General features: G+C 42.3%; 1 protein-coding gene across 4 annotated transcripts in view; it reads left to right on the top strand.

Annotated features, from left to right (window-relative positions):
• The window catches only part of AK7 (adenylate kinase 7), a 96084-nt gene extending 87726 nt beyond the window's left edge, over positions 1-8358 (top strand). For all 4 annotated transcript variants that reach the window (XM_009212219.4, XM_009212220.3, XM_009212221.4 and 1 more), the window contains 3 exons: positions 2287-2507; positions 5849-6007; positions 7246-8358. In XM_009212219.4, the coding sequence (XP_009210483.1) occupies positions 2287-2507; positions 5849-6007; positions 7246-7284 (419 nt within the window). In that variant the 3' untranslated portion in view covers positions 7285-8358. The remainder of the gene's footprint in view (positions 1-2286; positions 2508-5848; positions 6008-7245) is intronic.
• Positions 8359-12967: the final 4609 nt, after the last annotated feature.

Here is a 12967-nt window from a genome sequence, read left to right as displayed (position 1 = left end):
AATGTTGAGAAAAAAAGAAGTAACAGGGAGGAATGAGTGAGCGGCCATTGTGTTCCGTCTCATTCTGTGCCCGTCTCATTTGGCCTCATCTGCAGCTGACAACTGGGAAAGAATAGAAAAGCATAGGGGAGAAATGCATCCTAAGGATGGGAGGCGGGGAGGGCATCTCACGGTAGGGGATGCAGCCCAGCCTCTGCAAGGTCTGGAATGGGGCCCTGGAAAGATGCTGGGAATCGCATCCTCTCATCAGCTCTGGCCTCTGCTTCTCTCTCAGTGTCTCTTTGTCATCTTTCTCTTTGGGCCAGGGTTCTCTCTCCCTCTGTGGCCTGTGTGGTAGGCTGAGGCCACCCCACACCCAGAGTTACGATGCTACACTGGGAGCCAAGGCCAGAGCTGACTTTACTCTGTCCAGTCCCACATTCCCTGAAGGGCAACTCTGCTGGTCACAGTTTGGGCTGAGGTGCCCCACCCCAGTCTAATCAGCAGTGGCCGGGCTCTGGGGTCAGAGTGGAATACTGCCAGGGGGAATCATTCCTGAGTACCTTCTCAAAGGTGTCCAGTTAGTGATATCAAGGTTGTAATTACTCAGAGTAATCAGGGAGAAATGCATTTATATTATATTATATTATTTTATTTTACTTTTTCTTTTTGAGATAGAGTCTCCCTCTGTCACCAAGGCTGGAGTGCAATGGCACAATCTCAGCTCACTGCAACCTCTGCCTCCTGGGTTCAAGCAATTCTCCTGCCTCAGCCTCCCAAGTAGCTGGGATTACAGGCGTACGCTGCCATGCCCAGCTAATTTTTGTATTTTTGGTAGAGACAGGTTTCACCACGTTGGCCAGGCTGGTCTCAAACTCCTGGCCTCAAGCAATCTGCCCACCTTGGCCACACAAAGTGCTGGGATTACAGGCATGAACCACCACACCCAGTGAGAAATGCATTTAAATGTCACAGGTCAGGCAATGAGGAGCTACTCGATATGACTTTTTCTTTTTCATTTTTTTGAGACAAAGTCTCACTCTGTCACCCAAGCTGGAGTACAGTGGCTCAATCTCAACTCAGTGCAACCTCTGCCTCTCGGGTTCAAGTGATCCTCCTGCCTAAGCCTCCCAAGTAGCTGGAACTACAGGCGTGCACCACTATGCCAGGCTAATTTTTGTATTTTTAGTGGAGATGAGGTTTCTCCATGTTGGCCAGGCTGGTCTTGAACTCCTGACCTCAACGTACTCGGCCTCCCAAAGTGCTGAGATTACAGGTGTGAGCCACCGTGGCCAGCTGTTTTTTGCTTTTTTAAGGGCTTGCTTCTGTTCACCAACTAGTGCATTGGCTCTGCTCCTCCCCTCTTCCCATGTTAGAACCCGGTGGTGCTTCTGGTCTAGGTCAACGTCATACAAACATGGGAGGGGTGGTGGCTCATCCCTGTAATCCCAGCACTGTGAGAGGCCGAGGCAGGAGGACTGCTTGAGCTCAAGAGTTGAAGATCAGCCTGGGCAACATGGGGAGACCCTGTCTCTACAAAAACAAAACAAAACAATAAAAAACAAACATGGGTGGGGTGGGCACAGCAGTGACTATGAATGGGAGTGGGGTAAGCAGTTGCCCAGAGGAAGGTCTGAAGGGGCTTAGTACCAAAATTTGTCCGCTGCACACCGTTCTCTGCAGACACCTTCCAAGCAGCCCTAAGAAAGTGGTATAGAATTTACCACCTCAATGACCGTGGAGATCTCAGTATTTATCCATACACCATTTTTCTTTTTCTTCTCTTCAGTCTTGATACTAACGTTTTTCAGATATTCTGGAGTCTGGATTTTTTTTTTTTTCCTATTCAAGTAGACTCACTGAAATGGTTATTTTTTTGTGAATTGAAAACGTATCCCAGAATCGTTGATTTTCAGAAAGGTCACCCTGTTTGGCCTCCCACAAGTGCAGGACTTCCTTCTGTAGAAACCTCTAAAAGAAGTGTCCCAGTCTTTGCTTGAATACTTCCAGGCATGGAGAGCTCATTACTTTTCAGGTAATCCATTCCCCCATCCAACCACTCTAATCAAGTCATCGTTAGAACTCATAGACCCAAGTCCAAATTTCCCTACCCACGACTCTCAGACTCTGGTCTGATATTTGCCCATGAGGGAAAAACGTCTGAACTATGCTGGCAATTAGAAAAGAAAGCCCCATGTGGTAATTTACATAATTGACTATCACAAGTTTATAGTAATAAAGAATTTTCCCAATTGCAGGCAGGCCTAGAATATAAGTATGTGTTGATCTCTCTCCTGGTATTTAAAGATGTAGGAAAACTTGAAGATGCTCAGAATAGACTTGCTATCAAACAGCTCATCAAAGAGATTGGGGAGCCTCGAAATTATGGTTTAACAGATGAAGAAAAGGCAGAAGAGGAGCGGAAGGCTGCGGAGGAGCGGCTGGCCAGGGAGGCTGCTGAGGAAGCAGAACGCGAGCACCAGGAGGCCGTGGAGATGGCAGAGAAGATAGCTCGCTGGGAGGAGTGGGTGAGTGGTGTGTGTGTGAGTCTGTGTGTGTGCGGAGCAGGGGTGCGGTGCCTGGCAAAGCCATTTAGGCCAGTTCCACTTCCCATCCTGCTTTAGGGAAATGTCATGAAAATACCCCAAACAAATTTGCGTTTGCTTTTTGTCATTTGTAACGTTTGAAAAAGGATATCCATGGTCTTTTGCTTAGTTTTTTCCCTTTTTCTTTTTGTTTGAGACAGGGTCTGGCTGTGTCGCCCAGGCTGGAGTGCAGTGGCGCAATCTTGGCTTACTGCAACCTCTGCCTCCTGGGTTCAAGTGATTCTCCTGTCTCAGCCTCCCCAGGGGCTGGGACTGCAGGTGTGCACCACCAAGCCCAACCCCTTTTTTTTGTTTTTAGTAGAAATGGGGTTTCACCATGTTGGCCAGCTAGGCTGATCTGAAACTCCTGATCTCAAGTGATCCGCCTGCTTCTGCCTCCCAAAGTGCTGGGATTACAGGCGTGAGTCACCGTGCCCAGCTTGCTTAGTATTAATAACAAAAACTAGCCATTATCAGGTGTATTAGTAATAAAATTCCTATAAATATGTAACATTTTACTATGCATTGACCTCATTATTTTATTTTATTTTCCTCCATTTACCCATGTAACCTACCCAGGTGGTCAGCTTCATTCAACCCCTCCTCATTCCCCAAATCACTGAGTCTAGCAAATAATTCTGCTTCCAAAAATAGCACTCTTAGGCTGGGCATGGTGGTTCATACCTGTAATCCCAGCACTTTGAGAGGGTGAGGCTGGAGAATCACTTGAGCTTAGGTGTTCAAGAACAGCCTGGGCAACATAGCAAGACCCTGACTCTACTAAAAATAAAAATAAAAATTAGCTGGGCGTAGTGGCATGCCTGTAGCCTCAACTACTAGGGAGGCTAACGTGGGAGGATTGCTTAAGCCTGGAGGATTGTTTGAGCCTGGGAGATTGAGCTGCATTGAGCTATGGTGATGCCACAGCACTTCAGCCTGGATGACAGAGTGAGACCCTGCCTCAAAAAACAAACACCATCACCAAAAATGACACCCAAATCTGTCCCCAGCTCTCTAATTCTGATTAGGGGCAGTGTTTCTCATCCGAATTATGCAGTGCTTTCTCACTGTCCTCCCCAACTCCAGCCTGGTCCATCTCCAGTCTGTTCCCAAGCAGCTGGCAGGTGATCCTTCCAAACTGCAGACCCACCATGGCCATTCTCTGCTTACAGCTCCTCACAGGCTCTCGATTATCACAATTTGATAAAAGTCCAAACTTGTCATTGTGGTCAAGGTCCTTTGTGACCTGGCTGCTTCTGATACTTCCTAGTTTCAAACAGTGCACCAATGATGGTCATCTGCATGACTCACTACCTCACAGACACGTGGCATCTTTACCAGAAGTCGTCTTTCTAGTGAGGCATTTCCTGGTCTCTGTAAAATTCAATGCCTACCCCTTCCCACAACCTGTCACATCCCCTTTTACACTTTTTAATTTCCCTCTTTGTACTTACTCTACCTATTTTACAGTTTATGTATTTACCTTGTTTCTTGTCTTTTCTCTGCACAGAACTTAAGTTACATGAGGACAGCGATGTCTATGTTGTTCACTGCCATATATCCAATGCTTAGAATAGTGCCTGGCATATCACAGGCACTCAAAAAATGGAAGGAAGGAAGAAAGGAAGAAAGAAGGGAGGGATGGAGGGAGGGAGGCAGGCCCAATGCACACATTTTGGGTGCCTGATTAATCTTAAATTCCTAAAGTTTGCTGTGTCAGACTAGACATGGTTTAAGTTTTGATACATATTTTAAAACTGCCCTCCAGCAATGGCAAACCAGTTTACGTATCATCTAACAGGTGGTTATTTCCCTACACCTTCTCTAAACCTACTTTCTCAATTTTGCTCGCACATGTCAGGCTGATAAAAACTGTTCTCATTGTTTTGATATTCATTTATCTGATCACTAATCTTACAGCTTTTTCTATGTTTGTTAAGCATTTATGTTTCTTCTCATGTTGCATATTTTCTCTGCCCATGTTTGGGCTGTGTGTCTCTTTCTAATTATTTTGCAAAAAGAACTCCTGATAAATTAGTTCAATAGACACAGGAATGGCTCCAGTTGGCCTCCTGAGTCGTGCTGCTAGAGTTCAAATCCCACTCCACTCTCTCTGTAGGTATGTGGCCTTGTGCAGGCTCCTCTCTGTGTCTCAGTTTCTCCATCTGTAAAGTGGGGATAATGATAGTACCTACTTCATACAGTCATTGAGGTGATTAAAGAGGTAATATATGTAAACTATGCACAGCGCCTGGCAAGTAGTGTGCATCACATAATATCCTCATCACATCTTTTTTATAATGTGTTGCAGTTTTTCTCAATTCATCATTTATCTTTTAACATTATTTATGATATTTTCTCTGACCACACAAAAGTTTCATGTTTACATGTAGTCAAATCCATCCACCTGTTTCCCATTTTGATTTCTGGGTTGGCAATCTTGCCAAGACCTCCTTTCAAACAAATATCAGCTAGGACTCTTTATCTTGCAAGTGATATAAAAGCAAACTCAAAATGACTTCACCATAAAGAAAACCAGAGAAGTCCAGGGGTAGGGCTGGCTTCAGGTAAGGTGTGATATAGTGGCTCAAATGATGTCGCCAAGGACTTAGGATCCCCCTCTTTGTCCTGCCTTGCATGGGAGGCTTCATTCTTAGGTGCACCTACCATGCATGGCAGGGCACTTGATGTGCTCATCTTTAACTAGAATTTTTTAAAAAGACAAGTCAACAATTTATAAGTTATTATTAGTCATATATTTGTACTAGTACTGTTTACAATTTAGGTATTGTAAATTGTAACCAATTTTGATGTTGTGCCGATCCTTAATTAGAATCTATGGCCAGGAGGTGGCTGGATGATGGGCTTACATCCTACTCAAACTAAACCACTAGGCTGAGAAGGGAGATTTCTCAAAAGAAATCTGGAATTATGATTCCCACAAGAGAGGGTGGCTGTATGCTGAGCAAAGAATTGCACACGTCACTATCCCAATGCCCTCCAGACTTTCTAGTGGCATTTTTTTTTCTTTTTTTCTTTCTATTTTGCTTCATCTGGGCAGCTAGACATTATTTTGGTGTAAGAAGTGATCCAATTTATTATTTTCCAAATGACTAAGTTGTTATAACGCCATTTATGTCTTTTCCCTGCTGATTGGAAATGCCATCTGTATCATAGATGGTGACTATTTCTAGCAGTGTCTCAGTGCACTCTAAGGTGAACTGTGTGAGTGTTCTCCCCTTTCTCACTATATATTTACTTTGCCCCCAAATGTTCTATTTTAGAATAAACGACTAGAGGAAGTGAAAAGAGAAGAAAGAGAATTACTGGAGGCTCAATCAATTCCCCTGAGAAACTATTTAATGACCTACGTGATGCCAACTCTTATTCAGGGCCTGAATGAATGTTGCAACGTCCGACCCGAAGATCCTGTTGATTTTCTGGTAAAATATTTAATTTTTAAAAAAATCAGTTTGAGGTCGGGTATGGTGGCTCACACCTGTAATCTCAGCACTTTGGGAGGCCAAGGTCGGGGGATCACTTGTGGTCAGGAGTTAGAGACCACCCTGCCAACACAGTGAACCCCACCCATCTCTACTAAAAATACAACAACAACAACAACAAAAATTAGCCGGGCATGGTGTCGCCCTCTGTAGTCCCAGCTACTCAGAAAGCTGAGGCAGGAGAATCGCTTGAACCGGTAGGCTGAGGTTGCAGTGAGCCGAGATCGCACCACTGCACTCCAGCCTGGGCACGACAGTGAGACTCTGTCTCAAAAAAATAAATAAATAAATAAATAAAAGAAAACAAAATCTGCCTGAATCTTTTTTTTTTTTTTTTTGAGACGGAGTTTCGCTCTGTCGTCCACGCTGAAGTGCAGTGGCACGATCTCGGCTCACTGTAACCTCCGCCTCCCGCGCTCAAGCGATTCTCCCGCCTCAGCCTCCTGAGTAGCTGCAATTACAATCGTGCACCACCACCCCAGGCTAATTTTTGTATTTTTAGTAGAGACAGGGTTTCACCATGTTGGTCAGGCTGGTCTTGAATCCTGACCTTGTGATCCGCCCACCTGGGCCTCCCAAAGTGCTGGGATTACAGGGGAGAGCCACCACGCCCAGCCTAATCTGCCTGAATTTTAACAGAAAACCAGTCCAGATAACAAAATTATGTTTCTGGTTATTTGGGAAATAGCTTCTAATACATTCGCCATTTATAATAAGATTTTTTTTCCCTCATTGGTCAAACCCATGTAAGATTTTTATTATTCATTTGAAAGTAAAAAATGTATGTACTTTTACTTATTTATTTATTTATTTATTTAAGATAGAGTTTCACTCTTGTTGCCCAGGCTGGAATGCAATGGCACAATCTTGGCTCACTGCAACCGCCACCTCCTGGGATCAAGCGATTCTCCTGCCTTAGCCTCCCAAGTAGCTGGGATTACAGGCGCCCACCACCACACCCAGCTAATTTTTTGTATTTTAGTAGAGATGGGGTTTCACAAAGTTGGCCAGGCTGTTTTCGAACTTCTGACCTCAAGTGATCCACCGGCCTCGGCCTCCCAAAGTGCTGGGATTATAGGCATGAGCCCGGCCCTAGATGATTTTTAAATTGCTACTAATACAAATACATGACTAATAATAACTTGCAAATTGCTGACTTGTCTTTTTTTCAATTGTAGGCAGAATATCTCTTCAAGAACAATCCTGAAGCGCAGTGAAACTTTAAAGATCTAGTATTATCTACCTTTACAGAACCACAGATCACTTATTGTACTTTGAAAAACTGCTTTGAAAAATGCTTTTCCAGTTCTTAGAAAATTCTTTTTTTGTAGACAAATATACTATCAACTAGAATCCCTATTAAAAGCTATATGACATGAATGACTACGTCATTAAAACTGTATTTGAAATGTAAATTGATAAAGACATTTGTGCATAGCTCATGAGACAAATACCAATTCAACATTTTATTCGTTAGTCAGGTCTAAATATACCGCTTCTGTACACTAATGTTTATAGGTATTTATAGCATGAAGAAAATCAGACTATATATTGTAGACTATATATTATTCTAACATGTAGGCTAATTTACATGACTTGTTATTGCCCCAGTAACAATGTTATTAGAAATGGAAATAAACTGAAGTGGTTTATGCCTGTTGACTCATAGTAAGTCAGACAAGATTGGTGTCTGTAAGATTGCTTTTTTTTTCTGATGAAGCAATGGCTAGGGAAAGGTGGCTTTGAGTTCCGGGTCAGGATCCCAGACAATGAATCAGAGAAAACTGTAAACCTTTAGGCAGAGAAATTTGCATAACAGGATAATTCCAATCTTTGTGATAAGTAAGAAGTTGCTAAATATTTTCAACACACTTTATAACATAGGTATAAGTTATCAATCCTATGGTCTTTTCCAGTTCTAAAAATCCCGTAAGATTCCTAGAATTACCCTAAATGAGAAACTAGGTTTAACGGCATATGTATTTTATCCGTTTAAATAATGTAACCTAATACAACTGCCTGATTTTTTATTTGTGGTAAAATACATGTAACATAAAATTGACCACTGTCACCATTTTAAAGCATATAATTCAGTGGCACTAAGTTCATTCACAATGATCTGCAGCCACCACTATCTAGTCCAGAACTTTCTCATCACCCCAAATGGAAACCCAGCACCTATTAGGCAGTCATATTCCATTATTCCCTCCCCCGAGTTCCAGGCAACCACGAATCTGCTTTCTGTCTCTATGGATTTACCTATTATAAATAAAACCATACAATGGGTGGTCTTTCATGTCTGGCTTCTTTCACTAAGCAAAATGTTTTCAAGGTTCATCTATGTCATACAATGTGTTAGTACTTCATTCCTTTTCATAGCTGAATACTATTCCATTGTATGGATATACCACATTTTGTTTAATTGTTCCTTTGTTCGTGGACATTTGGGTTGTTTCCACCTTTTGGCTACTGTGACTATTACTGGCATGAACATTTGTGTGCAAGTTCTTATTTGAACACAGGTTGTCAGTTCTGTTGGCTAGATACCTAGGAGTGGAACTGCTGTCATGTGGTCATTCTATGCTCAACTTATTGAGGAACTGCCACACTGTTTTCCACAGTAGCTGCACCATTTTACATTCCCACCAGCAGTGTATGAGGGATTCCAATATTCTGCATCCTCACTAACACTTGTTATTTTCTGTGTTTTTGTTTATTGTTTTTAATGGTGATCATAGTGGGTGTGATGTGGCATATTGTGACTAAGCATCTTTCAATGCACTTGCTGTCCATTTCGATGTCTTCTCTGGAGAAATATACAGGCATACCTCATAGATATCGAGGGTTTGGCTCCAGACCCCCACAATAAAGCTAATATTGTAATAAAGCAAGTCACCCCAATTTTTTTGTTTCCTAGTGCATGTTATTTTTCCACTATATTTTACACTATCTGTTAACTGTGCAATAATAGCATTATGTCTAAAAAACAAGGTACCTATCTTAATTTAAAAATACTTTATTGCTTCATGCCTGTAATCCCAGCATTTTGGGAGACTGAGGCGGGCGGATCACGAAGTCAGGAGATCGAGACCATCCTGGCTAACATGGTAAAACCCTGTCTCTACTAAAAATACAAAAAAATTAGCCGGGCGTTGTAGCTGGCGCCTGTAGTCCCAGCTACTCGGGAGGCTGAGGCAGGAGAATGGCATGAACCCGGGAGGTGGAGCTTGCAGTGAGCCGAGATCGTGCCACTGCACTCCAGCCTGGGTGACAGAGCGAGACTCTGTCTCAAAAAAAAAAAAAAAAACTTTATCGCTAAAAAACGTTAACAATAACTGGAGCCTTCAGTGAGTTGTAATTTTTTTGTTGTTAGAGGGTCTTGCCTCAATTCTGATGGCTGATGACTGATCAGGGTGGTGGCTGCTGAAGGTTGGGGTAGCTGTGGCAATTTCATAAAATAAGACGGCAATCGGCTGGGTGCAGTAGGCTCATGCCTGTAATCCCAGCACTTTGGGAGGTTGAGGCAGGTGGATCACCCCAGGTCAGGAGTTTGAGACTAGCCTGGCCAACATGGTGAAACCCCATCTCTACTAAAAATACAAACATTAGTTGGGCGTGGTGGCGTGTGCCTATAATCCCAGCTACTTGGGAGGACGAGGCAGGAAAATCACTTGAACCCAGGAGGTGGAGGTTGCAGTGAGCTGAGATTGTGCCACTGCACTTCAGCCTGGGTGACAGAGTGAGACTCCATCTCAAAAAAAAAAAAAGACAGCAATGAAGTTTGCCACATTAACGGAACTCTTCCTTTCAAGAAAAATTTCTCTGTAGCATGTCATGTTGTTTGATGGCATTTTACCCACATTAGTATTTTTCCAAAATTTGAGTCAATCCTCTCAAATTCTGATACTGCTTTATCAATTAAGTTTATTAAATGTTCTAAATCCTCTGTTGTACATTTCAACAGTGTTCACAGCGTCTTCACTAGTAGATTCCATCTTAAGAAACCACTGTCTTTGTTCATCTAGAAGAAACAACTTCTCATCTGTTTAATGTTTTATCATGAGATTGCAGCAATTCAGTCACATCTTCTGTCTCCACTTCTAATTCTACTTCTCTTGCTAGTTCCATCACATCTGCAGTTACTTCATCCACTGAAGTCTTAATCACCTCAAAGTCATCCAAGAGGGCTGGAATCAACCTCTTTCAAACTCCTGTTAATGTTGTCATTTTGACCTCCTCCCATGAATCCGAAATGTTCTTAATGGCATATAGAATGGTGAATCTTTTCTAGAAAGTTTTCAATTTACTTTGCCTAGATCCATCAAAGGAATCGCTATCCATGCCACCTTTAGCTTTATGAAATGTATTTCTTAAATAATAAGGCTTGAAAGTCGAAATTACTCCTTGATTCATGGGCTGCAGAATGTTTTGTTAATAACACGAAAACATTAATTTCTTTGTACATCTCCATCAGAGCTCTTGGGTGACTACATGCATTGTCAATGAGCAGCAATATTTTGAAAGGACTCAGTTTTGGTTTTTTTGTTTCTGAGCAGTAGTTCTTTTTTTTTTTTTTTTTTTTTTTTGAGACGGAGTTTCGCTCTATCGCCCAGGCTGGAGTGCAGTGGCCAGATCTCAGCTCACTACAAGCTCTGCCTCCCGGGTTCACGCCATTCTCCTGCCTCAGCCTCCCAAGTAGCTGGGACTACAGGCGCCCGCCACCCTGCCCGGCTAGTTTTTTTTTTGTACTTTTTAGTAGAGACGGGGTTTCACCATATTAACCAGGATGGTCTCGATCTCCTGACCTCGTGATCTGCCCGTCTCGGCCTCCCAAAGTGCTGGGATTACAGGCTTGAGCCACCGCGCCCGGCCGAGCAGTAGTTCTTAACAGTGGACTTAAACTAGTCATTAAACCAAGCCATTGCACAGCAGTTCATGCCTGTAGTCCCAGCAAGTCAGGTGGCTGAAGCAGGGGATTGCTTGAGCCCAGGAATTTGAGGCTGTGATGTGCAACGATCACACCTGTGAATCGCTACTGCCCTCCAGCCTGGGCAACATACTGACACTCTGTCTTTTAAAAAAAAATTTTCAGTAAACCATGCTGTAAATAGATGTGCTGTCATCCAGACTTCACTGTTCCCTTAAGAGTGCACAGGCAGAGTAGATTTAGCTATACTCTTCAGGGCCCCAAGATTTTGGGAATGGTAAATAGACATAGGCTTCAACTTAAACGTACCAGCTACATTAGTTTCTAACAAGAAAGTCAGTCTGTCTTTTGAAGCTTTGAAGCTGAGCATTGACTGCTCTTTAGGTAGGAGAGTCCTAGCTGCCATCTTTTTCCAATACAAGGCTGTTTTCGCTATGTTGAAAATGTTGTTTAGCGCGGCCACCTTCTTAAATGCTTTTAGCTAGATCTTCTGAGTAACTTGCTGCGGCTTGTACATCAGTTTCACCTCGCACTTTTAGGTTATGGAGATGGCTTCTTTTCTTAAACCTCATGAACCAACCTCTGCCAGCTTCAACTCTTCTTCTACAGCTTCTGCACCGCTCTCAGCCTTCATAGAATTAAATAGAGTTAGGCCCTTGCTCTGGATTAGGCTTTGGCTTAAAGGAACGTTGTAGCTGGTATGATCTTCTGTCCAGACCATTCAGACTTTCTCCATATTAACAAGAAAGCTGTTTCACTTTCTTATCATTTGTGGGTTCACTGGAGCAGCACTTTTAATTTCCTTCAAGAACTTTTCCTTTGCATTCACAACTTGGCTAACTGGCACAAGAGGTCTAGCTTTTGGTCTATCTCAGCTTTCAATATGCCTTCCTCACTACTCTTAATTATTTCTACCTTTTAATTTAAAGTGAGAGACTTGTGACTCTTCATTTGAATAGTTAAAGGCCATTGTAGGGTTATGAATTGGTCTAATTTCAATATTGTTGTGTCTCAGGGAAAAGGTAGGTCCAAGAAGAGGGACAGAGATGGTAAAATGGCTGGTTGGTAGAGCAATCAGAACACACATTTATCAATTAAACTTGCTGTCTTATATGGGAATGGTTTGTGGCACCCCAGAACAATTACAATAGTGACATAAAAAAATCACTAATGAATAATAATAATAAACTTAGAAACAGTGCAAGAATTATCAAAATATGACACAAAGATACGAAATGACCACATGCTGCTGGAAAAATGGTGCTGATAGACTTGCTTGATGCAGGGTTGCAAAAACCTTCAATTTGTAGAAAATGGTATCTGCAAAGTGCAGTAAAGGACAATAAAATGAGGTGTGCCTGTATATTCAAGCCCTTTGCTCACTTTTTATTTGGGTTGCTTTTTGTTGTTGAATTGTAAGAGTTCTTTACATGTTATGGATACAAGACCCTTGTCAAACATATGATTTGCAAAGATCTCCCCCACTCCATGGGTCTTTTCATTCTGTTGAGAGTGCCTTTTAAGACACAAAAGGTTTTAATTTTGAGGAAGTTTAATTTACCTATTTTTGGTTTTGTTTCACTGCACTATTTTTGGAAACTTTTTTTTTTTTAAATAATTTCAACTTTTATTTTAGATTCAGTGGGTAACATGTGCAGGTTTGTTACATGGGTATATTGTGTGATGCTCAAGTTTGATACACAAACGACCCCATCACTCAGGTGGTGAGCATAGTACCCAATAGTTAGTTTTTCAACCCTTGTCCCCGCCTTTCCTCCCACCTCTAGTAGTCTACAGGGTCTATTGTTGCCATCTCTATGTCCACGAGTACCCAATGTTAATTAGCATAGGATAATGGCCCCGAGCTGCATCCATGCTGCTGCAAAAGGCATGATTTATTTTTCATGGCTGCACTCTATACTATTTTTGACCCTTATATTTTAATAAAAAATCTCAATAAAAAGAATACATTT

Source organism: Papio anubis, chromosome 7 (genome assembly GCF_008728515.1).
Source record: "Papio anubis isolate 15944 chromosome 7, Panubis1.0, whole genome shotgun sequence".
Lineage (NCBI taxonomy): Eukaryota > Metazoa > Chordata > Mammalia > Primates > Cercopithecidae > Papio > Papio anubis.
This window is presented reverse-complemented; position numbering and strand designations above follow the sequence as displayed.